The 26,872-nt window shown below is 45.6% G+C and overlaps 1 protein-coding gene across 1 annotated transcript in view; it reads left to right on the top strand.

The window, feature by feature from the left end:
- The window catches only part of LOC109644496 (protocadherin Fat 3), a 63,938-nt gene that overhangs the window by 18,950 nt on the left and 18,116 nt on the right, over positions 1-26,872 (top strand). Inside the window, exons 8-45 of the mRNA XM_069510443.1 lie at positions 703-1,017; positions 2,146-2,356; positions 3,675-3,746; positions 5,829-5,965; positions 6,566-6,841; positions 7,016-7,226; positions 7,358-7,572; positions 7,711-7,869; positions 8,423-8,544; positions 8,651-8,833; positions 8,923-9,037; positions 9,115-9,387; positions 9,942-10,292; positions 10,458-10,631; positions 10,738-11,268; positions 12,316-12,680; positions 13,052-13,205; positions 13,727-13,834; positions 14,151-14,334; positions 14,421-14,641; positions 15,061-15,513; positions 15,733-15,867; positions 15,959-16,352; positions 17,423-17,619; positions 19,391-19,544; positions 19,652-19,885; positions 20,163-20,341; positions 21,775-21,988; positions 22,130-22,344; positions 22,424-22,561; positions 22,665-22,808; positions 22,891-23,088; positions 23,737-24,014; positions 24,102-24,664; positions 24,947-25,078; positions 25,184-25,341; positions 25,452-25,977; positions 26,239-26,392. Coding sequence (XP_069366544.1) covers positions 703-1,017; positions 2,146-2,356; positions 3,675-3,746; positions 5,829-5,965; positions 6,566-6,841; positions 7,016-7,226; positions 7,358-7,572; positions 7,711-7,869; positions 8,423-8,544; positions 8,651-8,833; positions 8,923-9,037; positions 9,115-9,387; positions 9,942-10,292; positions 10,458-10,631; positions 10,738-11,268; positions 12,316-12,680; positions 13,052-13,205; positions 13,727-13,834; positions 14,151-14,334; positions 14,421-14,641; positions 15,061-15,513; positions 15,733-15,867; positions 15,959-16,352; positions 17,423-17,619; positions 19,391-19,544; positions 19,652-19,885; positions 20,163-20,341; positions 21,775-21,988; positions 22,130-22,344; positions 22,424-22,561; positions 22,665-22,808; positions 22,891-23,088; positions 23,737-24,014; positions 24,102-24,664; positions 24,947-25,078; positions 25,184-25,341; positions 25,452-25,977; positions 26,239-26,392 — 8,843 coding nt within the window. The remainder of the gene's footprint in view (positions 1-702; positions 1,018-2,145; positions 2,357-3,674; positions 3,747-5,828; positions 5,966-6,565; positions 6,842-7,015; positions 7,227-7,357; positions 7,573-7,710; positions 7,870-8,422; positions 8,545-8,650; positions 8,834-8,922; positions 9,038-9,114; positions 9,388-9,941; positions 10,293-10,457; positions 10,632-10,737; positions 11,269-12,315; positions 12,681-13,051; positions 13,206-13,726; positions 13,835-14,150; positions 14,335-14,420; positions 14,642-15,060; positions 15,514-15,732; positions 15,868-15,958; positions 16,353-17,422; positions 17,620-19,390; positions 19,545-19,651; positions 19,886-20,162; positions 20,342-21,774; positions 21,989-22,129; positions 22,345-22,423; positions 22,562-22,664; positions 22,809-22,890; positions 23,089-23,736; positions 24,015-24,101; positions 24,665-24,946; positions 25,079-25,183; positions 25,342-25,451; positions 25,978-26,238; positions 26,393-26,872) is intronic.

Genomic DNA, 26,872 nt, shown 5'->3' with positions numbered 1-26,872 from the left:
TGCATGCAGATGAACCTGATAATCACAGACTCCTGACTTTAGAGACACGGGCAAACTTTCCGGGCAACTTTTCCTTCCAACTTATTAAAGTCAGTTGAATCTACGAGCACTTTGCCCCTCTATAAAATGGAATGAAATAACCCGCAGTTGACCCACAGCACTGCTGCATGGGGTTGTGTTGCTATATTGCCAGGGGACTTGTCCAGGCTCTATACGTCTGCTTTATTCAGCTCCAGGACTTAATAAGAGCCCAGCTTATGACAACACACCAGAAAATGAAGGCAGCAGACGTTCACATCTATCACTTTATATGTGCTCGAACACTCACAGCGCAAAACAGTTTAAAATTGGGGGCAGGAGTCTTTGTTGTCTCCTGTCTCGTCCTGAGATGTCAAGCTGGAATGCCCGAGCATGCACTGCATACAACGCCGCCTGTCCGTAATTACTAGTCTAGAGAGCGGCCGAGCTGGCAGCAGTGGTGTTCGCCCTGATCTAATCCAATTGATCAGTGATCAGACCTCTGCCTCTGCCTCCAGGGGATCAATAATACAAAGAGATTTCTCGTGAGCTCGGCCCCACGTGGCCTCCTGCGCTCCACACTGACATTCATACAGTGGGAGATGTTAATGAATATACGCCCCTCACAAATAAACACCCATCAAAACCTGCTCCACAGACTAAAATGGTTCCACGTTTCCTCAGGTAACAGTTATAGACGGACCCGTGACCACCCGCCAGTCCACCGTGTGGGTCATCGTTCACATCGAGGACCAGAACGACAACCCGCCCACCTTCCCTGAAGTCACCTACCGCATCAGCTTGCCAGAGCGAGACCGCAACAAGCGCGGTGAGCCGGTGTACCGCGTCTTTGCTTACGACCGCGACTTGGGGCAAAATGGCAACATCACATACAGCATCGTGGACGGTAACGACGATGAGAAGTTCGGGATTGACCCCAGGACAGCGATGGTGTTGTCAAAGAAGGTGGTGACGGCCGGAAGCTACGATATCCTCACCGTGAGTCTCATGTTTGAAATATGGTCATGAATGGTCCTGTCCTGTTAGGACTTGTCTGTCTGTTCGTTCGTCGGCAGGATTTCCACAAAACCTCTTGGAAGGATTTGACGTGGCCCAAAAAAGGAACACATAAGATTTTAGCTAAAAATTAGAGACGCTCTAAGACTGAGGCCTCGTCCAGGGACGGTCCCCTCTCACCACTTCCCGAGTCCTGCTTTTCCAAATCCTGTTTCCTCTAACAACATAATTCGTAGCCTTTTGGGAGGCTATCAGTTGATAGTGCTCGGCAAAGTGGACCAAACACGTTGGCACAAATCCAGATGTTTGAGCTTGTACACTTGCAGTAATCCCATGGTCAGTGAACTCAAAAATGCAGAGGTGGATGGCACAGCTGACATTTACACACATCAGGTAACACAGTGCATTCCTGATATACTCTGCCCTGTAACTGGCACTTATGCGTCGCCTGCTCTGGACTTGATCTAATCCCTAAGTCCCCTACTTTAGAATATAGACTTTGGTAAATGTCCCTTGTACGTTTGAAAGTCTTCTGCACAGTTTAAGTTTCCAGCTAACCAGTTGTTGTTAGCAGGTGTTAGCGGTCACCAGTGGATATTAGCGACATAACCTCATTTAGCGTCATTAAGAGGTGAGAGGCTAAAGCTAAATCTGAGTGGCTCGCAGCGTCTTGGTTTTCAATCAACACCAAACTTTACGACTCTACCTCTCACACAGGTGCCTCCCAAGAGTTTCCTTTGATTAACGACGCTTCGATTTGACGTGTGAAAGTGACGAGTGAGCTGTTTGAAGTCTGTGCTGAGATCATCTGTTGAGGTTAATATTAAACATAAATCATGGATGAGGTGCAGCTGTATGTAAATGCAGGGGTAGTGTCAGTGTGGAGGAGATAGAGTATAGATTTTATCAGCTCTGACAGGGAGGCTTGAATTCTAACAGTCTTGATGTTTGCCTGCTTGGAATAAATATATATATATATAAATATATACTCACCCTGGATTTCACTGATTGAATTTACTGATTGAATTTACTGATTGAATTTACTGATTGAATTTACTGATTGATACTCATGTTTACTTCATCGGCTGAATATTTGTTTCCCTCTCTCAGATTAAAGCGGAGGACAGCGGTGATTCTCCGTTATGGTCGACTGTCAAACTCCACGTGGAGTGGATTCGCAAACCCGTCCCCTCCCCCCTGCCCCTGGTGTTCACACAGAGGTACTACAACTTCTCGATTTCGGAGTCGGCTGCCGTGGCTCAGCCGGTGGGCGTCGTCGCTGTCAGCCAGTCGAGCACGCCTGTCTGGTTCAATATCATCGGTAAGACAAATTAGCCTGCCGCACTAGACTGGCCACGGAACGATCGTGTGATTTCAAGTTAATTCAAATGCATTTATTCATAGAAATTATGTGTATTATTGTACTTTTATGTAAAATGTAAAGAAAGTAATATTTCAATTCACCTAAAGCTGGTATCCACATTAAAATAAGGAACTCTGTCTTTATTTCTGAAACCATCAGAATTGTGAGTCAGACCACTTAAATCCTGAATTGCCTCTCGTGAGATGAATAACGTGTTTTGAATTTAATCATTTGCATAGTTTGAGTATCATAGTGCTTTTGAGGGATGTTGCTTGACTTTGTTGTTGGACCTGCATGAAGCAGAACACTCAGGAGATAATACATTTAAAGGAGACATATCGTGCTCATGTACAGGTTCTTAGTTTTATACATTTGCAGAACCTTTACATAAAAAGAAAATCTATATAACACACTAAAGTAAAGAAAAATATAAAATAAATCTTCTTTAAAACCAAAATGTTGCAGGTTACACAGTCTGATTCAAAGCGCAGGCTTCCTCAACAACTTTCCTGTAACGTCGACATATTTCAGTTCATTTCCATTACCTCTCATTAACCGCACAATCTAAATTAGCTTGTTAAAATCAAAATGCCACTGGCACGTTATGTAGTGGAGATTAATTGTAAACAGGTAAAGGGCAAAGTCTGTACAAAGCTCTGTCGCTCTCGAGGGTTTATTTATTCATATGCAAACTAATAACAATGAAGGAACGACTTCTTCCTCTGCTGCTGCTCAGCTCGATGCTTCTACCTCCTGATTCAAGCCTGTGAGAGAATAATCCGTGAATATAATAGATAATTACTGCTTTTGCTATTCAGTAGTTTTGATGACAAAAAAAACCCAAAACATTTGCAGAGACCCAGATCTCTCACTTAGATGTTCTTTAAAAGATACAGAAAATGCTAATGTGGTGGATTTTTCTTGTTCCATTCTTACTGTTGATGCCTGTGGGGTAATTGTGCAGGAAAAGTTTTTTAATATTTAATTTTCTTGTGCTTAAAATGCAACTGGAGTGATGATGATATATTCTCTGAAACCTCTCGAGCTGGACTCAAACTATCATTCACGACTGAGTCACATTTCGTCTCCTGTGCTGAATTATTCTGATAACCGGTCTGCTTACATTACTTAATAACACTCACGCCTGTGAAAACTGTCGACCTTGCAGAGCGCCGTATATAAACTGTAAATGATGCAGACTTTGATATATATCCTCAAATTCCTAAATATTAATAATCTCTGTTTCTAACTTTATCCCTCTCACGCTCTCTCTTAGGCGGACGTCTCGCCAGAGAAATGTTCTACATTCCACAGAACGCGTGTGGAAGGAACTGCTCACTCGACACAGGTTTGGTCAAAGCTTAACTTCTCCACACCTCTTTTTCTCGAAAGCCTCAGCTCTGGAGGAAACCAGAAAACGGTTGAAATGCAGCATGTAGCACCAGGGGCTTGTTTTGCCAAAGGCAGAACCTATTGATCTGGGTTTAAAACAGGATTCTCATACAACTTTACACAAACAGCACTAATTTCTTTTTTTTTATGCAGGGCAGGTTCATGCTATTAGTTCAGCTTTGGGAAGTAACTACGTCAGAGAGACGAAACTTAAAGAGTGTAAAAGAAGTTTATAATAAAAGGCTATTAAATGGGAAGTAACGTGAGAGGTGTCATGTGAAATACAGCAGGAAGATATGTGGACAAGTGGACGTGCTGATGACGTACTTCGAACATGCTACGGATGTGAAACTGGAAGAATACAAATATCTGAGGATGAAACAGAGTCATGCATGTTGAAAACGTCAACTTCACAAAACATGTGACTTCTGCAGCTGAATTCATACGGTGCGTCCACGCAGGCTCCACCCCTCGCTTTCCAGACATCATCCTGTCGTCGCGAATGCCTCCGACATGAACGATCTCCCGCTGCGTCCGGACATTTACTAGAGTTCACGTCTGAAATTGAAAGTTACTGTTGAATATACATCGGGACTCGTCAGGTGTTCACGCTCACATTAGCCGTCGGTCATACCACGTTCAACAAGTAAAGAATACTATGTCTGTGTCCAAAGTACTGCAGTAGTAGATAAGATAAATATACATATTTTTTGAATTGTTGGGTTGTTCATATGTATTTTGTAGATTTGCTGATAGAATGTGATATAAACAAAATTATCGAAAAGGTCTCACTGTAAAAAACCACGAGAGATCAGAAGGTAAACTGGGCCCCTTTAAGTCATTAGTCATGCCTGTCACTGCTGACGGCAATCAAGGTTGTTATCTTTAATTAAGACAAATATGAAAGAGTGTGATATTAAATACAAATCATTTTCTACTGAACAGATTTATGTGCATCCTTCATTTTTTATCAGAATCAGAATCAGAATCCCTTTTATTGTCCCACAAACGGGGAAATTACTTTGTCACAGCAGCAACAGGACAGTCGTGTTTTTTAAAAACAATAACAATAGTGAAAAATAAACAAGATCATTTAAAGGTTAGACTACTGCTATATACATATGAACATATTCAGTGAGCAATGAATTTACAAAAAGACAAAAAGACAGTGTGGCAGTGTATTTGCTGGTGATAATGAATAATAAATATTGATATTTGGATATGGATATTTATAAAAGCTGTTTGCAGATGTATGCTACTGGGAGCACACACTTGGATTCACACACTTTAATGTGTTAACTCAACAACACAATTTCGTCTGCGGACACATAAAGGTCCAGCACCTGTTAAACAGATGCTACTGTTTCAATAATAACCCGTGAATACAGAGAGGAAACAGGACACGTTTTATTTCGATGCTGCACACAGAAATGTCTGTTTTTCTTAATGCTGCAAGACAGCTCCCCTGTAGTGTAATACTGACCAACCTACACACAAAAAACAACAACAACAAAAAGCACAAATCCCTGTGGTTTGATCCAACTCAACACACATCAGTGGTTCAGTGGTTCTGTGAAAAATGCCCGATCAGTATTCATATGCTGAGGACAGCTCCAGCTCCCAGATATCTCAAGAGAGAGAGAAGCTGAAGTGAGACGGAGCATGGTGCTGAATACCTAACGCGCGTCAACCCTCGCCCTCGCTCTAATCAAACATTAAGCCTCTAAACTGTACACTCACCGCCTGTGGAAACGACCCGGCTGCAGGTTTTTTGATCTCTGAGATGGGTTGTGTTTTGGAGTGATAAGACAGATGTTTGTGTGGCTGTTAACAGCTCTCAAGCTGCCAAGTGGGCACGCCGCTGTGTTGCATTGCATTTTGCTTCATTTTATTTTATTTCACAGACCCTCCAGCTCCAGACACAGGCACCTGGCCAAAACAATTACACAGTAATAACTTAGAGCACCTGAGTTTAGCACACAAAGTGAATACTAAACGGCTGAACCCCTGTGTGATCTATGTGTGTGTGTGATTCCAGGGAGCTTTGACATGCAGTATGACCTTCAAGTCGGGGTGGGGACTCTAGTTGTGGCCAAGCCCCTGGATGCAGAGGTGCAGTCTGTGTACAACATGACCATTCAGGTGACGGATGGGACCAGCTTTGCCACGGCACAGGTACTCACACTTTTGATTTGTTATGCTCTGGCGCTGTCATTTACACACTCCAGACCCACATCAAATTAAATTATTGTTACCTCTTCCGAGAGGAGCTGTTTACTCTCATCTTTCCTCCCTTCGACACTCGCACTCCCTTTTCCCGAAATTATCTCTCGCTGACTATGAAATATTCTCTTGCCTTTGACATTTCCCGTGCTCCCGCTGCCTGGGCTGCCCCACTGGGTCTGCCTTGTGAGGGAAACCCTCGATATCACTGGATTAATGGGATTAGCCCCGGCAAGGAAAGGTCAAGTGTTTGTGTAAATCCAAAAATTGCTCACATCCCTCTTTGACAACAGACCATACGGCTCTGAACAGCAACATAAATATAGCCTTGCCTCAGTGTGAAGAGATAGTGATAACAGTTTTAAAGGTATCTCTTTCTTTGTAAATGAGAAAACCAGGGGGGACAATACTAACCCACAACTGTATAAAGTATTATCCAGCTGCTTCTACACCAGCGCTCTAATCCGTGAGGGGAATATACTGCGCACGATTCTTCTCTGCACCAACTCCACCGACTTTTTCTAAACTCCCCCTCCTCTCCTCGTCACTCAGGTGTTCATCCGGATACAAGACAGCAACGACAACCCTCCGGTCTTCTCGCAGGCTGCGTATGATGTCAGCGTCTCAGAGGATGTGCCGGTTGACATGGAGCTGCTGCGGGTTAGAGCGACAGACGTGGACGAGCGCGCTCGCTTGAGCTTCACAATCTACGGCAGCGTGGACCCGGCCAGCATGAGGCTGTTCAGGGTCAACCCCGGCACCGGAGTGGTCTACACGGCGGACAGGCTGGACTACGAGGCCAGAACGCAGCACATCCTCACTATCATGGTGAGAAGACGCAGGAGAACTCAGAAGTGTTTGTTAATGTATGTGTGTGTCCTCCAAGTAATGCAACTCTTGGCAACTCCACCTGCCGTACTTAATTTTAGCTGGTTTCCTTCATTTATAGCCTCCTGCAACACCATCCGTATTCCTCTCTCATTTTCCCTGATGCTGCTGTAGGTCAAGGATCAGGAATTTCCATTCAACCGAGACCTGGCTCGAATCCTGGTGGCAGTGGAGGACTCCAACGATAACATCCCGTACTTCACCAGCACCGTTTACGACGCACTGGCCTATGAGTCGTCTCCCGTTGGAACGTCTGTGCTGCAAGTGACGGCCTTAGACAAAGACAATGGGATTAACGGGCAGCTCACGTACACCATAGAAGCAGGTGTGATGCTCATCTGGAAGTTTCTCTCTTTTCTTCTCTTTTCATCAGTTTCACAATTAAAACTTTGTCAGAGGAGAGCAAACAGGGATTTATTCAATTTTATATATTTACAACCTTTCCACTTCTTCCAGGTAACTCTGCTGGCGTGTTTGGCATCGAAAACAGCACGGGCCTCATCTTCATCACCAAGGACCTGGATCTCACCTGCGTGGGCTTTTACACTCTCACTGTTCGGGTCACGGACAGTGGATTTCCTCCGTTAATGGCCACAGCTTCAGTTCGCATCTCCATGATTCTCTCTGACTTTTCCAAACCTACATTTACTCAGAAGGAGTATCAGGCGGAGGTAAAGACAGAGGTGATCCGCGGAGCGGTCGGGTGTATCGGGGAGGGAATAGGAGGGGATGATCTCTGATATTCAGTAGGTTAATATCGTATCACCAATGGACATAACTCAGCCTAAAATTAGACTTTGTATTTTCAGATAATGGAGAACAGCACTGTCGGGACGTATGTGACGACCGTCAGCGCCCTCAGCCGCTCAGCTCTCATCTATGACATCAATAGGGGGAACGAGGAGCGCTGCTTCTTCATTAACCATCACACCGGTGTAATCAGCACACGCAGACCACTTGACTTTGAGGTTTGTGAATTTGCATTTCAACATCCACTTGCAAAAACTCGTTGAAGACACTCGTGAAAAAGATTGGGCAAATGACGTGTTGAATTTTGAAGTGAACAGACGTGAAAACAAACTCTGTGCAGCCTTTCTTTGAATATTATCACACTGTTTTGCACAATTGCTGTTAGATTCCCTTGAAGCAGAAATAAAAAGCAGTGGCGCATTAACATTTAAAAATAAGCCTCATTTGAATTTTGTTTTCCTGCACAGATTGTTTTTCACTTTTCACTTAAAAAACGTTCAAACCAGAGTGGCACTCAGGAGAGCGGAGAGCGCATACCTCTGCAAAGATCCAACGTTCCCCTTATATTCAAACAAGCGGCACCACATTTTCACACACTTAAAGAAATCAGTCCCCTAAAAATGCCAGATCCAGGAATTATTCTCTGGTTTATTAGTGCAAATGTTGAAAAAAGTCCTACGGTTTTTACGTTATCTTGCTGGGGGAAACAAAACCTCCTTGAATAATAACTTTGACTTAAAACACAACTTTTCCTCATCTTTGTTTTGGCAGCAAACAACCTCGTACTTCCTGGTGGTGCACGCTCTGAGCATGGCCGGAGTGGAGGCCAGCACCTCTGTCATCGTCCAGGTGGGGGACGTCAACGATAACCCGCCCGTCTTCCAACAAATCAGGTATCAGTGGAAGCTAATTTACAGAGTAGACGGAAGGTAGAGGTTTGATGCTGACATGTTTGTCTGGAGGGATTTTAAACGGGAAGTTTCTCCTCTGTTACATCAGGTACGTGGGTGAAATCAGTGAGGCTGCTCCGGTCAACAGTGTGGTGCTGGGAGAGGATGGAAAGCCTTTAGTCATCAGGGCGACCGACAGGGACCGAAACCACAACGCCCTGCTGGCGTTCCAGATCATAGACGACACCGCTCGCATGTTTTTCAGCGTGGATTCTGGGACGGGATCGATTCGGTAGGTGAAACTGATGATGTCTGATTCACCTGCTTTTAACGTAATAAAGCTCGTGATGTCTGGGTAAATAAATTGTTCTTGAATTTTAGAACAATCGCCAGTCTGGATTATGAGACATTCTCTGAGTTTGTCTTCCGGGTTCATGTCAGAGACGGAGGTCAGCCTCCTCAGACTGCTGACAGCCCAGCAGACGTGGTGATAAAGGTAAATCACTGCCTCATGCACCACTTTAATTCCTTCTGTTATACTGTCAACAAAAATCTCTTTCTGCTGCTTCTCAGGTGATCAACATCAACGACTCGCCTCCCAAGTTCTCTCAGGACACCTACGAGACAGTCCTCCTCCTGCCGACCTACATGGGAGTCGAGGTGCTCAGAGTGGAGGCCTTTGACCCTGACACGGCCTCGGACCTCGGCCTGAATCCGGTCACCCCCGTGCTGGTTTACTCTCTGGTGGACAACAACGCGGAGCAATTCTCGGTGCAGCGCAACACTGGAGTCGTGACCGTCATCAATCCCAACCTCAATAAGGATCGCTACCGCTTTAATGTGAAGGTAAAATGATTGATGGTGCTCACGTGATAAGAATTTCTGTTGGTGCGCTCTGTCGCTGGCTTTGATAATCAGTATGCACTTGGCTTGGTTAGTAATTATTTCCACAGGGAGGTGAGAGCAGGGGGTCAGCTGTAGAACAGAGCCTCTGGTTATTCAGTGTCTTGATGTAGGGCACTTCAGTGAGAGGGGTGGTCTTCAGGTCTCCATGCTTCAGGGTTGAGACAAGAAAACAGCAACGCGCACAGCATTTTTTTAAACCTCCAGCATCACATTCTGTGCATAATCCAATCCTGAGTCAGCTGTTCTATATATGTTCAGAGAAATTTCCCCATCTGAGCTCAGTGTTTTCTCCAAGTACTCCCGCTTCCTCCAAAGACGTCCAGATTGGGGTGAGGTTAGTTAGAAAGTCCAAAGTGATATTTGTTTGTCGCATCTCATTGGGATTAGCTCCAGCTCTCCCCACAACCCTCAAGAGGACAACATTATATATAATACATTTATAGATGAGAACCACATCAGGCAGCGTCACCCTCATGCATTTTGTCCCTTCCAAGGTGTGGGACGGACGTTTCTCAAGCATGGCGTTAGTGACTGTGGTCGTCAGAGAAGCGATCGACAGCGGCCTCCTCTTCACCCAACCGCTCTACTCCGCCTCCATCCCAGAGAACATAGCCAATGTCACTGTGGTGACTGTTGTCAACACGGTCGGACACCGTCTCAACGAGCCGCTCAAGTACACTCTGCTGAACCCCGGCGGACGCTTCATCATCCGGCCGACCTGCGGAGTGGTGCTCACCACCGGTGTGCGCTTCGACCGGGAGGAGAGGGAGAGTTACGAGCTGGTGGTGGAGGTCAACAGAGAGGACGAGATACTGAGAGTGGCCAGGGTGACCGTACGAGTGCAGGTGGGAGTGTGTGTGTCTGCATGAGGGTCTTATTTCCCACTTGCATGGAAACTTTATATTTGCAAATTGTCCTTTACAAACTATATTTATTTTAGTTTGAAAAAAACGATTTAGACGGGTATTGCATTTGATGATGGAAGGCTTTTGTCTTTGTCGTCTCCGCAGGTGGAGGATGTGAACGACAATGCTCCAGAGTTCGTGAACCTCCCGTACTACGCTGCCGTGCAGGTGGAGGCAGAGCCAGGATTGGCTATTTTCAAGGCGTCGGCCACTGACCAAGACTTCGGCCTGAACGGAGAAGTGACTTACAGCCTGAAGGAGCAGCACAGGAACTTTCAGGTGAGAGCGACATCTGTTCAGCTCCTGAAGGAAGTTTTCTTCTACATTTTGAAATTCATGGGTTGTCTCCTTATGGTACAAACCACTGTTTCCATATTCTGTGCAGGTCAATCCAGTGACAGGAGAGCTGAGCTTGAAAAGAGCCTTTGAGGTGGATTTATCCAACGCAGAGTACAAGCTGGTCCTTGTGGCTACTGACGGCGGCCTCCCTCCTCTGTCCAGTGAGGTGGATCTGCCCGTTACCGTGGTAAATAAAGCCATGCCAGTGTTTGACAAGCCCTTCTACGGCGTCACCGTCCGAGAGGATGTGGCCGTCTCCACCTCCGTCCTGTGCATCAACGCCACCAGCCCCGAAGGCCAGAGCGTCATCTTCAGCATCACTGACGGAGACCCGTCGCTCCAGTTCGACATCGGCTTCGACACAGGAATCATCGGCGTGGTTTACCCGCTAGACTACGAGACCACGCAGTATTTCCGCATAACGGTGAAGGCCACAGACACACTGACCGGGGCCAAGTCTGAGGTCGACGTGGACATCGTCGTGCTGGACGTGAACGATAACCCACCGCTGTTCCAGAACAACTCCTACTTCACTGTGCTTCCTGAGAACTCCATGATCGGAACGACTGTGTTACAGGTGTGTGTGTGTGTGTGTATTTGTATTTTGTGTGTACTCTCTCTGAATGATTGTTTACACTTAAACTTCCCTCAGGCAGCATTGCGGATGAATATTAGATTCCAAATCATTTATGTATGAGCAGATAGTGCCGTATTTCCCTGGAAATTTCCCAGTGGAAGCTTTCGACCTTTAGCAGATAATAGACCAGGGCTGTAGTTGCCCCGAGAAACATTTTGTGCAAGACAATTCAAAGACACTTCTTTTTTAATTCATTTTTGTTTATGGTAAAATATCTGTAGTCAGACAGGTTGTTGGCCGTATTTGATTGTACTCTATTCAAGAAAACAATTTATGAATAATGGATCTTATTATTATTTGCTGTCCCTTACAATACACCTCAGCCAGAAACTGTGATATTGTTCACTTCATTGATCAAACTAATTTAATTTAGTCGACGCAGCTCAAAACACTTGAGATCAACGACAAAAAAGTTTATCCTCAAAGCAAAGAATCTGAGATTTCGAGAATAATGGCGTAATAACTGGAGAACACAGTAATGATGTTATGAGAATACGTCCTAGTTGAGAAGAAACCGATAATAATGTGTCGTAATTTAATGAGAAATCATAATATAGAGAATAAAGCAAAAAAGAAAAGCATTTGTCAGGAAATGTTTAGGAAGGAGAAGCAGCTCTCGCCTTGAGAATCTGTGTCACACATTTAAATTCCTCGCAGCTTGTTTGAGTCAAAAGATGAAGTGTTTTGTTCTTTGTGAAACCTTCACTAAAGAATAACTTAACAAGATGTTCCACATTTCTCATTTTAACAGACTCAAACAGACTAAAATTATATGTGGCCTAAAAAAACTTTTTTCTTCTAATATTACAACTTCATTCATTCAGTTGTTTTGATTAGGTCGGGATGTGAGTCGTCATAAAGTCTCATAAACTTTATCTGATTTTTTTGAAAGGCCTCAGGTCCCGCAGCCATTTAGAGTCTATCAGAGTAATCTGATCTTGAACGATGTGTGAGGCGCTGAGAAGTTCAATGTCTCTCTCGCTGTAGGTGTTTGCTCAGGACCAGGACTCGGAGAAGAACGCTGCAGTGAGTTACCAGATCCTGTCTGACATCTACAACAACAGCGACTACTTCCACATCGACAGCAGCAGCGGGCTGATATTCACGGCGCGCCTGCTCGACTACGAGCTCGTCCAGCGCTACAACTTCATCGTCAGGGCGATGGACAGCGGGGACCCGGCCCTCAGCAGCGACGTCAGCGTAACTGTGACCGTCACCGACACCAACGACAATCCACCTAATTTCAGCCAAACGCTGTACGAGGCCTTTGTCAGCGAGCTCGCTCCCCGCGGACACTTTGTGACTTGTGTTCAGGCTTCAGACGCTGACATCTGTGATGCTCAAAGGCTGAGGTAACACGGAAGAAACATGTTTTCATGGTCCTTTAAACAAAGGTCAACTCAAACATTCATTTTGTCCAGAGAACCTTTTGTCTTTTCTCCCCCCCCCCACTCTTGAAAGACCTTGTCAGTAGCCCCATCAATATTTCTGCATCTTCAGGACGTCACATGTGATAGTGCCCCATATTTGCATAATGCAAGTCTAATGGCTAGTTTAACTCAGTGTCCAGTGTTTTAGAGCATCAGAGCATGTAAACCATTTGAAGCAACAACACAAATTCTAGTTTTAACTCAGCACTTCTCAAGAATACTTTGATTTCCAGCAGCTTCTAAGCAAAATAATCATCGTCGTGCTCTTTTTTTTTTGGTAAATTCTCCTCCAGGTACAGCGTTGTCTCCGGGAACCAGAGGATGACTTTTATGATGGAGCCAGACACCGGAGTGCTCCGTCTGTCTAACAAGAGGAGACAAGGCATGAAACTCTCGTATCAACTCAATGTGTCTGTGTCAGATGGAGTCTTCACCAACACTGCTCAGGTGAGGCAGCTCCACTGCATTCACAATTTACTTCTGTCGACTGATTTGCCGTCTTTTTCTTTTTTTTCTTACAGCCTGCAAGCTGCGTGACCTGTTTTAGCAAACCTTGCTTCAAATTTATTACAAGCACTTTGCAGCTATGCAGTGAGACTGCAGCTTCTCACTAGCGGCTGCTGAGCGGCTCCGCAGTTAGAGGTTAATGTGCGTTCATGTCATTTCTAATTTGCTACGAGGATGAGCTGCCAACTGGAAAAAAAAAATGGCCACATCTGTCTCTTAATGTAAATTACAAGTGGGACATGTGGGATTTTTGGCTCAGTTACACCACGTTTGAAATATAACAGGGTGTAGCAGTGATAACAGGGTGTAGCAATGAAAACATGGAGTAGCATTATCATCCCAATCTGTTTTTTTCACACCAATCACCATTTAGTAATGATGATGATGAGGATGATGAGGATGATGAGGATGATGGTGATGACGGTAAACATGCTGACTGTAACAGTGACATTGATCCACAGGTGATTGTTCGTGTCCTCGGAGCGAACCTGTTCAGTCCAGTGTTCAGTCAGAGGTTCTACCTGGCTGAGGTCCAAGAAAATGCCCCTCCAGGGTCAAAGGTCATTCAGGTGAGTTTCCTTCCTCACTAATTAGTCTCTCTCCATCAATGATGCAGTGGGATATTAAAAATAAACTTTATAAATCATCAGCCATTAAGTAAAATCACAGCCGGAGTCTTAAAATGTCTTTTGAAAAGTCCCTCAGACCTTCATGGACACTGTTCTAGAGATTTTAGACACAATTCTCCAATGAACCAAACCCCAGGGCTGATGAAAACCCATGTACACTTCTCACAGAAATACCAAACTGGGTATCAAACCTGTGACCCTATTGCTCTGAGGCAACATCAACTTAAATTCCTGAAATTCTGTTCTCGACCTCCAGGTTCGTGCAACAGACGAGGACTCCGGGCTGTACGGCCAGATCACGTATTCATTTATCAACGACCTCGGAAAAACTCAGTTCAACATCGATGCAGATGGAGTCATCTCCACCCTCCAGAAGTTAGACAGAGAAAATCCTCTGAACAAGGACATGGTGCTGACCGTTATGGCCCTGGATGGTGGAGGTATAGCGGTGGACACAGATTTATGAACATATGCGTTACAGTGAATAATATATATATGTGATAAATCTATACATTTACTTTTGCAGGCCGTGCATCATTTTGCACAGTACGAGTGGTCCTCGCTGATGAAAACGACAACGCCCCCCGGTTCAGAGCCGTGGAGTACCGCATGAGTATTAAAGCAAATGTTGCCAAAGGGTCTCTGGTCACACAGATCCAAGCTACAGACCCTGACGCTGGGCCCAACGGAAGAATCACCTACTCCCTTTACAGCGAAGCTCGTCTGTCGCTGGTCGACGTGCTGGAGGTCCGTGTATTCGACTCTGTGCTTTTTGTAACTGAGCTGAGTTTCACACGTCCTCTCAGTTCCCATGATCCAAACTTCAACAAATGTGTTTGATGAAAGTAAACCATGTTGATTCCCCTCTTTTTGAATTAAGAGCTAAATTCTCAGCTGACAGCCCCCCCCCCCTCCTCATTTCTGTGGATTAACAACCATCTGTCAGCTGTAGATTGTTCGTCTCTGCTCATCAAATCAAAACGATGTCTCATGAAGATTGATGCTTCAGTCAGTTTTCACAGTTTAAAAGGGAAACGCAATTAAATAACGAACAAGCGACTAAATGAAAATATAAAAGGCTGTATAACATAAATAGATGAATAATTAGATGGATGGATAGTTTTTAGGGTATATAATAATGACAGTGTGGTTCTGCTGGTATCCAGGTGGAGCCAGACAGCGGATGGATGATGACTAAAAGCACCGTGGACCACCTCCAGGGGACGGTTCTGTCCTTCTTCGTCAAAGCCACAGACTGCGGGTCGCCACCCAAACACTCCCTGGTGTCGGCCTTCATCCACGTCGTCCCCCCGGACGCGTTCGTGCCGTCCTTCAGCCAGCCGCAGTACTCCTTCACCATCCCCGAGGACACAGCAGTAGGAACGGCCCTGGGGTCCGTGTACATGGGCCCCGGACAGAGCGGCTTCTTCACCGTCGTCAAGGGGGAGACCCTCGACAGCAACCAGGGAGGGACTTTCCTCGTGGAGAGGGAGACGGGTCTGATCCGTCTGGTCAAGCCGCTGGACTACGAAGAGGTCAGCATCTTCCGCTTCAAGGTCGCAGCAACAACAAGGAGGGACCTGATCGAGTCCGTCACCACTGTGGACCTGGAGGTTAAGGTTGGTGATGCAGGCTTTGTTCCGCAATGTCTGTTGCAGACTTTTGGAAAATGTGTAAAGTAGCATATGGAGGCCGAAGAGTGACAGAAATATTATATATTATACTTCTTTTGTAAACATGTGACTTTGTTTGAACCCATTTCAATAGATGCTCTCGGTCAAAGGGGAGCTTCACTATAGACAAAGCTGAAAAACCAAGTTATTTTTGTGATTGTGCAGATCCTGGATGTGAATGACAACAAGCCCGTGTTTGAGACAAACACTTATGTTGCCACGGTGATGGAGGGAATGCCTGTTGGGACGAGAGTGGTTCAAGTGCGCGCCTTCGATCCCGACTGGGGCTCCAACGGACAAGTGAGTGAAGTACAAATACTGCATCACTCTTCTGAGAATAGTATATTTATATGTGTATTTGTAAAGCTGTGTATTCTTTTATACATTTCAGGTAACCTACAGACTCGGGCCTCTCCTCACCTACAACTTGGACTTGACGAAGGACGCGCGCTCCGTCAGCGGCCCCATCACCACGAGCTCCGTGTTCGCCATCGACAGTAAAACGGGCTGGATCACCACGGTGACTCAGATGGACCACGAGGCCTGCTCCAGCTACAGCTTCGAGGTGGTGGCCTCTGACCTGGGCGAGTCCAAGTCTCTCTCCTCCACCACAGTGGTAACCATCACCGTGTCGGACGTCAACGACAACCCGCCGCGGTTCGAGAGGGAGCTCTACCGGGGAGCAGTGAAGGAGAGCGACCCCCTCGGCGAGGTGGTGGCCGCTCTGAAGACCAAAGATCGAGACGGCACGGATCAAAACCGTCAAGTCAACTTTTACATCACAGGTGAGGAAACGCTGCGAGACACTGAGGGTGTCGTTCAGCTCATTCTGCACAGATGTTATTATCAAAGGTCAAATCTGTAGTAAATTCTAACTCAAATGTCAAACCTTTTGTTTTTCATATTATCTTTTAATTTGACTACACTTCAATTTACAACACTACATTTCCAGCAACGGCCAAAAAAAGAAAAGCAACAAAACTTCTAAATAACAAATAACAGTTTCTTAGTGTATTACTGTTGTTGCAGTAAAACCCAAACAGCCTGGGAACTCGTTCTTGAAAGGAGACACATTATTCTTACTCATTTCTATCTTCTATTTTTTGTGTATATAAAAGCAGCGTTTCCAATTTCAGTAATCTGAATATTTAGGCTTTAAAAAGTTGTAAACATCTCAGAGTATTAACTTCTAGGTCTTAAAGGTCTTGATCATTTAAACGCTAATTTGACGCCACTTCTGTTGCATTTTATTCGGAAACGGAAATAAAAGCGTGGAACGGATAACTAAACGCTGCGTTATCTTTCCAGACGATAGGATGTTATGAGTGTATACGAGCGGGAGAGTCCAAAGTAAGTGGTAGTTTTTCACAGTCACGCATGACTTTGTGTGGTCACTTTGTTTTTTTATGGCAGTCGTAAAAAAAATTAAAAAAAATAAAAAACTCTCCGGCGAAGCTCTCACCTTGATGCTGAGCTGGATGTTTTGCATTCACGTCGCAGCGTCTGATAATGACTGAGGATGATGTACTTTGGCTCGGACGCTCTGGCATTTCAAAAATACTGATTGGCCTAATGGAAGTGTTGTAATAAAAGGTCAGATTTTTAAACTTTGAAAGGCCGGTGGCTGCTGCACCAGCTGCCGGATTCTCCACTTTGATGACAGATGCTTATCGATTGCACCAAATGCGTTTGAGTATGTTTGTGGGTGGATGGGTGGGTGGGGGGGGGGGGGGGGCTGGTGTTTATCGATCTTGTGAAATAATAAGACTTCTAGTTTTTTTGTCACAACACATCTCCACCTCTTTTTCTGCCGGCTCGTGTCAGCACTTTAATTCCTGGTCCTTTCGCTCCACAGGGGGGAACCCGCGGGGCGTGTTCGGCCTGGCCCTGGTGCAGGGGGAGTGGAAGGTTTATGTGAGCGGCTTACTGGACCGTGAGCTGCAGGACTGGTATCTGCTCAACATCACAGCCAGCGACGGCCTTTATGTCGCTCGCACTGCAGTGGAAGTTACTGTAATGGACGCCAACGACAACAGTCCCATCTGCAACCAGGTCAGAGATGAAAAGATATGGAGAGGAGGGAAGAGTAAACAAACATCGAGGCGACTGTGGCGAGATGAACTCTCTCATTTTATTTGTTTGAATACTTTTCTTTAATCCCTGTTTGTTTCCAGGGAAACCACACTCAGTGTGAAAATACAACAAGTGACACAGTTGGTGTACAGGAAGTTAAAGCCTCATATCAACTGATTTAATCTGTCGGGCTCCGACTCTATGATTGACAAGGTCTCGTGAAGTAGATGACGACCCAGTTTCCACAATTAGTTCAGTGTTGAATAATATCAGAATTTGAAAATCAATAAATTAGATTTTATTTAGTCATAATGTTGATTCTCTGTTCAAATTCAATGTGATTTGATTTAAGAAGATTTTCTTTGCGCTGTAGTTCAGAGTCAATTCCTGCAGATTCTGTTATTATAAAATATTAAACATGTTGGAAACGTTCAGATTCAAGAGCTGATGAATAACTTTCTTCAAATGGGAAAATATGACGCAGACAAAAGATTTGATACGTAATTAAAAACCAATCAACTCAGCTCATTTAACTGTTTCCTACCTTGCAACGTCAGGAGTCACCCTGAAATGAGTTTTAATACTGTGCACGAGCTGGTGCATTGGAGGAGGATCACTGTGAAAGAGGAAGATAATTGGACCGCGCGCTCTTCGAGGAATTCCTTTTTCATTTAGGAGAATTCCGCAGCTCTTCAATTGCACATAATTAGTTGAGAAACTTTCGTTCTCCCTCTAAACTCGTACTAATTCTCTTTGAAATCAATTCTCCCCGTCTCCCTGTTCTCCTCTTCTATTCCTTCTGTTCTCCTCTTCTATTCCTTCTGTTCTCCTCTTCTATTCCTTCTGTTCTCCTCTTCTATTCCTTCTGTTCTCAGATTAGTCTGCACCGTGTTCCTACAAACTGGTTTCTCTGACATTAAACTGCAGCAGCAAGTGTCAGACTCTGTACTGTAACTGTGCTGTTAGCACATTGTTCACAGCTTTTTTATATCATTATTAATGTGGTAGAAGTTCTACCTGTTGATTCCGTAGTAAGAGTATTTATCATTGTGGAGACAAAACAAACGTTGCAGTAGTAGCTGTAGTATTAGTAATAATAATATTTCTAATAATAACGTTATATCCCACAGGCAAACAAATAAGGTTAAGATATTAAATGAGGCATTTCACATGACTGTCTCTGTCTTATTGTAGGAATATAAAATAAACTCTGCTCAAGTGATGTAAACTTAACACAGTATTAAATTAAATAGCAACATAAAAGATATGAACTGGAAAAGCTGCAATTTAACCCGTTAACAACGTGGAACAAAGAATTTTAAGAAATCTCAAAATATGGGTCTGCACCGAATTATTTTACACAACGAAGAAACTGGAACCTCAGAATCATTGAATGTTTGGTTGTGCAACTATTATCGTTGCATCTCTGATTTTCATAACTTCATCTCGTACATTAACTCATTTCCAGGATGTGACGGACAGAAGCAGCAGGTGTGCAGCGCTGCGTTGAACCTGGACACAGTGCAGTTAGTCGCTGTGTGTGTTTGGTGAACTCGTGAGGGCAGGAGAGCAGCGGGGTCAGAAAAGGCCACCTCACTGTGTCGTGCTCGTTCTGTCAGCCGGGATAATGGCTGCAGCGGCCAACACTTTAATGTGTTTTAGATGTGCTGGACAGATGTATTTTATTTTTGTCAGGAATTGACATCCACTCTGTGTGTGTGTGTGTGTGTGTGTGTGTGTCTTGTGACAGGCGGTGTACAGCGCCTCGTTTCCTGAGGACATTCCTACTAACAAGGGCATCCTGACAGTGGGCGCAACGGATGCTGACTCAGGCTCCAGTGCGGAGATTCAATATTCCCTGTTTGGCATCGGGGTCGAAGATTTCTACATGGATGCAAACACCGGTACATTCAATGAACTCTCCCTCTCTTTGTCGTCAATTAAAACACCACCAATTAAACACCCTGTGTCCTCCCACGCAGCTTTACACGTCTCCCTGTTTGTGTCCTAGGTGAGCTGCGTACGGCCACTGTCATGGACCGAGAGATGACACCTACCTACAAACTCATCGCTCAGGCAACCGACGGGGGTGGCCTGTTCTGCCGCTCTGACATTTCCCTCAAACTGTTGGACGTGAATGACAATGCCCCCTCGTTCTCTTCCCCTCATTACCTGGCCAGCGTGTTCGAGAACGCGGCCCCCAAGGCTCTGCTCACCCGCCTGCAAGCCAGCGACCCCGACGAAGGTGAGATGCTGCGACGTAACGTACGGTTTTATGTGTCGGGTGTTTGGCCGATAATGAGCACAGGAGGTTTCCTACGTGCAGTGAAAGCACGAGCATCCAAAGTGCTGACTCGGACGGGAGCGAGATTATGAGCACGACCAGGAGAGATAGTCGATTGCAAATGTCTCACGTGCAATTAGTGCAAGTATCCATCTTCTCTCTCTGATGGAAAAGATGATTCACATGAACAGGAAGGAGAACATCTGACCCCCGAACGTTTGTCTCGTGTCGTCTCCAGGTCTGAACCGCACTGTGGTTTATTCTCTGCTGGACTCGGTCAACGGTTTCTTCTCCATCGATCCCGTGTCGGGGATGGTGATTCTGGAGAAATCTCTGGACAGGGAGAGCAGAGACTCTTATCGAGTCCGCGTCCAGGCCACTGACCAGGCCGGCCAACAGGGGGCACTGTCCTCACAGGTAAGTTTTTTGTAATGTTTATCCATTAAACCAAGGGTGAGATTTTATGGAAAATAATTCTGAAATAATGCTGCCAAGACAAGCATTTAATACTCCTACAACTATTACTACTATTACTACTACTATTACTATTACTACTAACAATAATAATAATAATTATTAATGTTATTAATGTGAAGTGTCCCTGTAAATTTTAAACATGAATAAACATTATTGAAATTCACCTGCAACGTTTGTGGTATAATGAAAGTTTTCTAATTAATTCAATCAGATAAAGAGATTTACACAGTAACTAGAATCAATTATATCAGTTATTTATTTATATATTTTTTGGCCTTTCGTGTTAATTAAAAAGTGAACGTGGAGAGGGAATGGAAACGGAGGGAGAAACGGAGGGGGGAGACGACATGCAGTAAATGGTCCAGCCACCGGAGGGGTCAAATCTGTGTTTTCATTTAGGTCACTGCAATATTCAATCCATACGCTACATATGAAAGTTCAGATCAGTCAGAGTGATGAGCAATCTGTATTTCTGTCCGCACACGTCAATAAACGCTGGTTGTTTACCGAAGAGATCAGATTAAGAACCTGGTAGATGCTCTGTCGTTGTGCAGTGGGTGGAATGAAGAAAGATGTCAAGTAATAAACTCACAACTGAAAATAACTTCCTAACATTGTCTTCAGCGTCACCTCTTCCTCACTGTTTCTTAAATACGCATGATAAAAAAAAAACCCGTGACAGAGATGGATTTTGTAGAATTTGGCCAATCAGCGCAGCCGACTCACAAGCAAACCTCTCAGTCGATCTGCAAACACGGCACGGATCCACGTTATTAGTGTGGACGGAGTATAAATGTCATAAAATGTCACTATGTCTGTGTTTCGATTGAAAAGTAGATCATAGACGTCACGCCTACTGGTGGTGTTTCTGCACATGTATTTCATGGTCAAATATGGATCAGAACAAACACTGTTATAATTAGCATGAATTATAGGACGTGCATCTGATTTAACAACCACAACCTCAGTGAACAGAAACCAATTCTGTTTCACCCAAAGTCATTCACAACACAAAACCAAGGAAAAATACAAAAACAACCTCAGACAACAGAAAAAAAAAAAAGCTTTTTCAAAACGAAGTGATCTTTTAGAAAAGCAGAGACAACATGACGCTGCCGAAAAAGGTGAAATATCGACTTGGATTCCAGCAGAAAACTTTTATCTGACTCACTAATGCCGCAAATCATTAACATTTATCTAGTGGCCAATGAAGTCTCTCTCAAACTTCGGTGGACGCAGACTTTGATAGATTTCTGTCTGTCCTCTCCTCTCTCAGTGAGACCTTTGGTATCTCTGCTCCATTTCATATTTGTGCGATCGCTGTTTGAGCACTGAAAAAAATGTCCCTTTCCCGTCTCTTGTCTTCCCCTCAGGTTGATTTGACCATCCTGGTGCTGGACGTGAACGACAACGCTCCAGTCTTCCAAAGAAGGGACTACACCGTCACTGTCCCCGAGGACGTCGCCGTGGGAACCGAGGTGCTGCGAGTGTTAGCGACCAGCGTCGACATCGGACCTAACGCTGAGATCACGTACAAAATCCGATCGGGCAACGAGTTAGGAAAGTTCAACATAGACAGAAACCTGGGTGAGCACATCCTCGTAGATTCAAACATAGTACATTCTACCTTACATACTGCACATCTTATAGCGAAGTGCATCTCTATCCTGAGCGGTAAAGTTAATAAAATGAATATCTGTTGGTTATAAACTGAAACTTTGTGTTCAGGCTCCATCTCCGTGGCCGATGATCTGGACTTTGAGGTGTGTAAGGACTACTACCTCACTGTTGAGGCCTGGGACAGCGGGAACCCCCCTCTCAGCACCGCCACCATGGTAATCATTGAACTCATGGACGTCAACGACAACGCTCCAGCCTTCAGTCAGGACATCTACAACGTGCTGGTCAGCGAGGACGCGTCTGTCGGCCAGACAATCACAAGGGTAACGTTTGCTCCCTGATTTTGCTTCATCTCTGCTTTTTATGTTGTTGAACTTTTAACACTTGTTTCGTGCTCTGCAGGTCTTGGCAGAAGATTTGGACAGTCAGGTAAATGGGCGAATCACTTACTCGATCCTGAAAGGTGACCGCAGCAACCACTTCTGGATCGACCCCGTAGCGGGACTGCTCAAAGTCAACAAGCGGCTCGACAGAGAACTAGTAAGGATGCAGATTTGAGAATCTCAGAAATAATCAGTTGTACCTCAGTGTTTGGTACATCACAGCTGCTGGGGCACACTCCTTCCTTTCTGCTCCTCTATAGGTATCCAGGTACTCATTGTCAGTGCAGGCGTTCGACAGCGGCTCCCCTGCCATGTCCTCCACCGTCTTCATCAACATCGACATCTCCGACGTTAACGACAACCCCCCCCTCTTCACCCCTGCCAACTCCACGGCCGTCATACAGGTAAACAGCCTGTGTGTGTCTATCCGTGGACATGTGTGTTTTTGTACTTGCGTCATCTCAACTTCTCTCGTTGTTCTTGCAGCTAAATCAAGCCTCTGGCTCCACCCTGCTGAGGCTGTCCGTCAGCGATAAAGACTCACCCAGAAACGGCCCCCCCTTTGAGTTCCGCATCGCGTCAGGAAACGAGGGAAAGTTTTTTTCTCTGGACCAGACGGGAACTCTGAAGACCAACCGCGTGATTGGCTCCGAGGCCCCCAGAGAGTTTGTTCTCGTGATCCAGGTGAGGGACTGACGGTCAGGTGACGTCTCACTGTGTTAAAGCAACACTTTGTAACTTTTGCTGAGCAGCAGCGCCCCCTGCAGCCACACGTCGTGATTCATTCTGCTGGGCTCCGAGTCTAAGCGATTAAGTGGTATTTCGAGAGAAAATAAGAAATCTGGTGCCTGGTAAACTGAACTGTGGATATTACCCACGATCCCTTGCTTCCTGACCCGTCAATGAAACAAATCCACCAGTTTTAAAAGTTTACTGGTTGAACATTGGAGATAAACGCTGAGTCTCTTCAGCTTGTTTGATTTGGAGCAGATGTTTATGGTGAGAACTCAGAGTGAGAGTTAGTGTTCCATCAAGCTACAGCCTCATTTATGTGAATACACTTCTCTTATGGGGAAGCTTTTAACAACATGTACTTGTAAGTAATTTTCTTTTATGTTCTCACTAAACAGCTTCACAATCGTTGTCTCTACATGTTTGTTTACACTGAGTGAGACAGTAAACTTTTATCAAACAACCTTCCTTAGCGTTCTGTATCCATTTTCCTCCGTTTCCCCCCCGAAAGCAACCCAGCAACTTAAAGTTAAAACTTTTAAATCCGTCCTTAAATGTTTCTGAGTGACTGAATATCTCAGCTTTGTTTTCATCTCTTAGGCAAGTGACTCTGGGAGGCCAAGTCTAACCTCGTCCTCCTGGGTGTTCCTGAGGGTCATTGGAAACAGCCAATACAAACCTGCGGTCTCCCCGCTGGAAATCTTTATTGTCATGGTGACGGATACATTCCCGGGCGGCCCGATTGGTCGGATATATGCAACGGACCGTGATCCCAATGACGCTCTGTCGTTTACCCAGAAGCCTCAGCCCAAGAGCATGTTTCTGATCAGCAGGCAGGAAGGCAGCATCGTGGCTCTGCCGGGCCTGGAACCTGGCAGGTACACGCACACACACACGCACACGCACACACACGATATGAAAAAGAAAAACACCCTGTCTCAAAATAACAACCTGTTTCCTTGTAGATACCAGATGAACGCCACAGTGAGTGATGGACGCTTCGCTGTGATTGCCGATGTGTCAGTCCAGGTTGAGCAGGTGACAGATGTGCTGCTGCGTAGCGCCCTGACCTTACGCTTCAGCTCCCTGTCCCCGGAGGACCTGATTGGTCGTTACCTGAGCCAGATCAAGCTCATGTTACGTGGACTATCTGGCTGGAAGTGGTCGCCAGGACAGCAGGACCCCCTCCATGTACTCGGCGTGCAGCCGGTGATGGGGACGCCTGACGTGGACTTGCTCCTGGCTATGGAGCGGCCCGAGACATCAGGGATCGGACGGATGGGTGGGTTCTACTCCCAGCAAGAGTTGTCTGCAAAGCTGGAGGACGCAGCTGTGCGGGGACAGATCGGAGGCGTCCTAGCTGGGGCGGTGGCGGTGAGCAGCGCCTGCTCTGGGGAGCTGGAGTGTGGGGACAGGGTGTGTGAGCAGATGCTGGTGATGGAGAGCGGGTCGCCGGTGACCTACAGCACAGAGAGGGTCAGTCTGGTGTCGCCAAGTTTCAGCCGCACAGACACCTGCACCTGCCCTGGTGAGCACTGCTGATCTCAGCTCACACTGTCAGTGTCCTTAACACCGGTCACAGTTACACATCAACAAATACATACAATCTTGAAATGTCTAAATAAAGATATATTTCACTACTATGATGTTTTTTCTTGCAGATGTTACCAGGAGACAGACAGATGTTATGTGCACAATGACGCTATAGATTAAAGAATATATATTTTAGACTATGGAAGTATAATTTGAAGACAGATGATATCCTGACGTGTTGAAGGTGTTATTTTCTTATATATCTGTGTCTGAGCAGAAGGAACATGCCCCACCCCCGTGGAGCTGTGTGAAGGTCAGTCATGTCCGGCAGACATGCAGTGTGTCCGCTCTGGTCCTACAGCGCCATCTGTCTGCCAGTGTCAGCCCGAGAGACTGGACGAGTGTGCAGGTACGATTCCATCGCCATGTCGTCAAGTTTGGGCCTCTGCACATCCACATAGCGTCTTTACTCCCCAGTTTGAATCCTGTACTTTTTTGTTTTGTGGACACGCAGGACAAACCTCCCTGAGCTTCTCTGGAAACAGTTACATCAAGTACAGAGTGACAGAGAGCGTCCAGAGTGGAGAGATGAGGCTCAGCCTGAGGATCAGGACGCTTCAGAGGAGAGGAGTCATTATGTTCACCCGGGTTAACCCCTGCACCATGCTCAAGGTCAACACACTGTGTTGTTTCCAAACGCCTGATCTGCTGAGCAAAAACTGCACTGAAGGGTGGTTATGTCATTTCTAAACATAGAACTTTTGTCCCTTTTCTTTCCCCAGATTGAAGGGGGTCGACTCTGGTTCCAGCTGGACTGTGACAACACCCTTGGCATTATGGGTATCTCTGGCAGACCAATAAACGACGGCCTCTGGCACGCTGTTGCCTTGGAACTGACTAGGAACTACACCCTCCTGTCGCTGGATGACAGCTATGTGGAGCGCCGCCGAGCAGCCCGAGCACCTGTTCGGCTTTGGCCCCTGGCCCCGGACTCGTCCTTTTTCTTCGGGGCCCAAGTGAGGCCACCGACTGGGCAAGGTGAGGGGCCGAGTCCGGGGCCAGGGAGAGTCCAGGGAGGAGGGCCAGCACTTGGAGCAAGGGGCACGCCGAGAGCCCAGGACGGCTTCCAGGGCTGCCTGGGCTCTCTAATGCTGAACGGTAACGAGCTGCCGCTGCAGAATAAGAGGAGCCGCTATGCCGAGATCGCCGGTCTGAGTGAGGTCAAGCTGGGCTGCGTGCTTTACCCAGATCCATGCGTCAGTCAGCCCTGCCTCAACGGAGCTATCTGCAGCAGCCTGCCCTCTGGAGGTCTGTGTAGCCGTCAGTGTGAATGTGTGTGGGTGGTAACAGACTGTTTACATGGGAATATTATTGAATTTAACAGTTTTTCATAGCTTGAGTGTTAATGTCTCCGTTCTTATTTTAGAATTTGATATAAACGATACTTCACCGATAAGACTGAAAGATATCTCCAAAGAAGAAATATTGAAATCATGTATGAATATGTATGATCACGCACGTTATCGTCACACCTGACACACTCTGAGTGTCTCTCTCTCTCTCCGACAGGCTTCATGTGCAGTTGCAGCGCAGGCTTCACTGGGGGGCGCTGTGAAATTGAGTTGACATCCTGCATGCCAAATCCCTGCCAGAACGGTGGAGACTGCAGGCCTGTTGGCGGTGCATTCCTCTGTGGTTGTCCTCGAGGACTCGGGGGACTTATGTAAGATGAAACAGCTGCAATCACACACTCACACACTTTTAGAGCCTTAATTACCGTGTGTAAATACAGAGCTAACGGATGCTGCAGCTATTTAGACGCATTAACATCTGCACCTCCCTTCTCACACACACTTGAGCATGAAAGAACATGCGTAGGAAACACACACACACACACACACAAATTATTATCCCACATCAGCACCCCAGCACCCACTGAGTTACTTTAGTTGTTATTGTGTGAGATGATTTAGTGTTTCTAATTTAATTCTGTATCATTTAGATAGAAAAGCCTATAATCATTCTCTTGCTGCTGCTTTAATTAAAGCTCAGTAATTGCATTTTAAACAAACTCTGCGTTCCCGTGGTTGTTCAGCGGAGTCACCACTAGAGAGCAGTTTTCCCTCAAAGGAGAAAAATGCTTCTTTCAGGCTTTTGAAATAAAAAAATAATAAAAAATGCTTTTAATTGAATTAAACGTAGC

Source organism: Paralichthys olivaceus, chromosome 15, assembly GCF_024713975.1.
Source record: "Paralichthys olivaceus isolate ysfri-2021 chromosome 15, ASM2471397v2, whole genome shotgun sequence".
NCBI classification, from domain to species: Eukaryota; Metazoa; Chordata; class Actinopteri; order Pleuronectiformes; family Paralichthyidae; genus Paralichthys; species Paralichthys olivaceus.
This window is presented reverse-complemented; position numbering and strand designations above follow the sequence as displayed.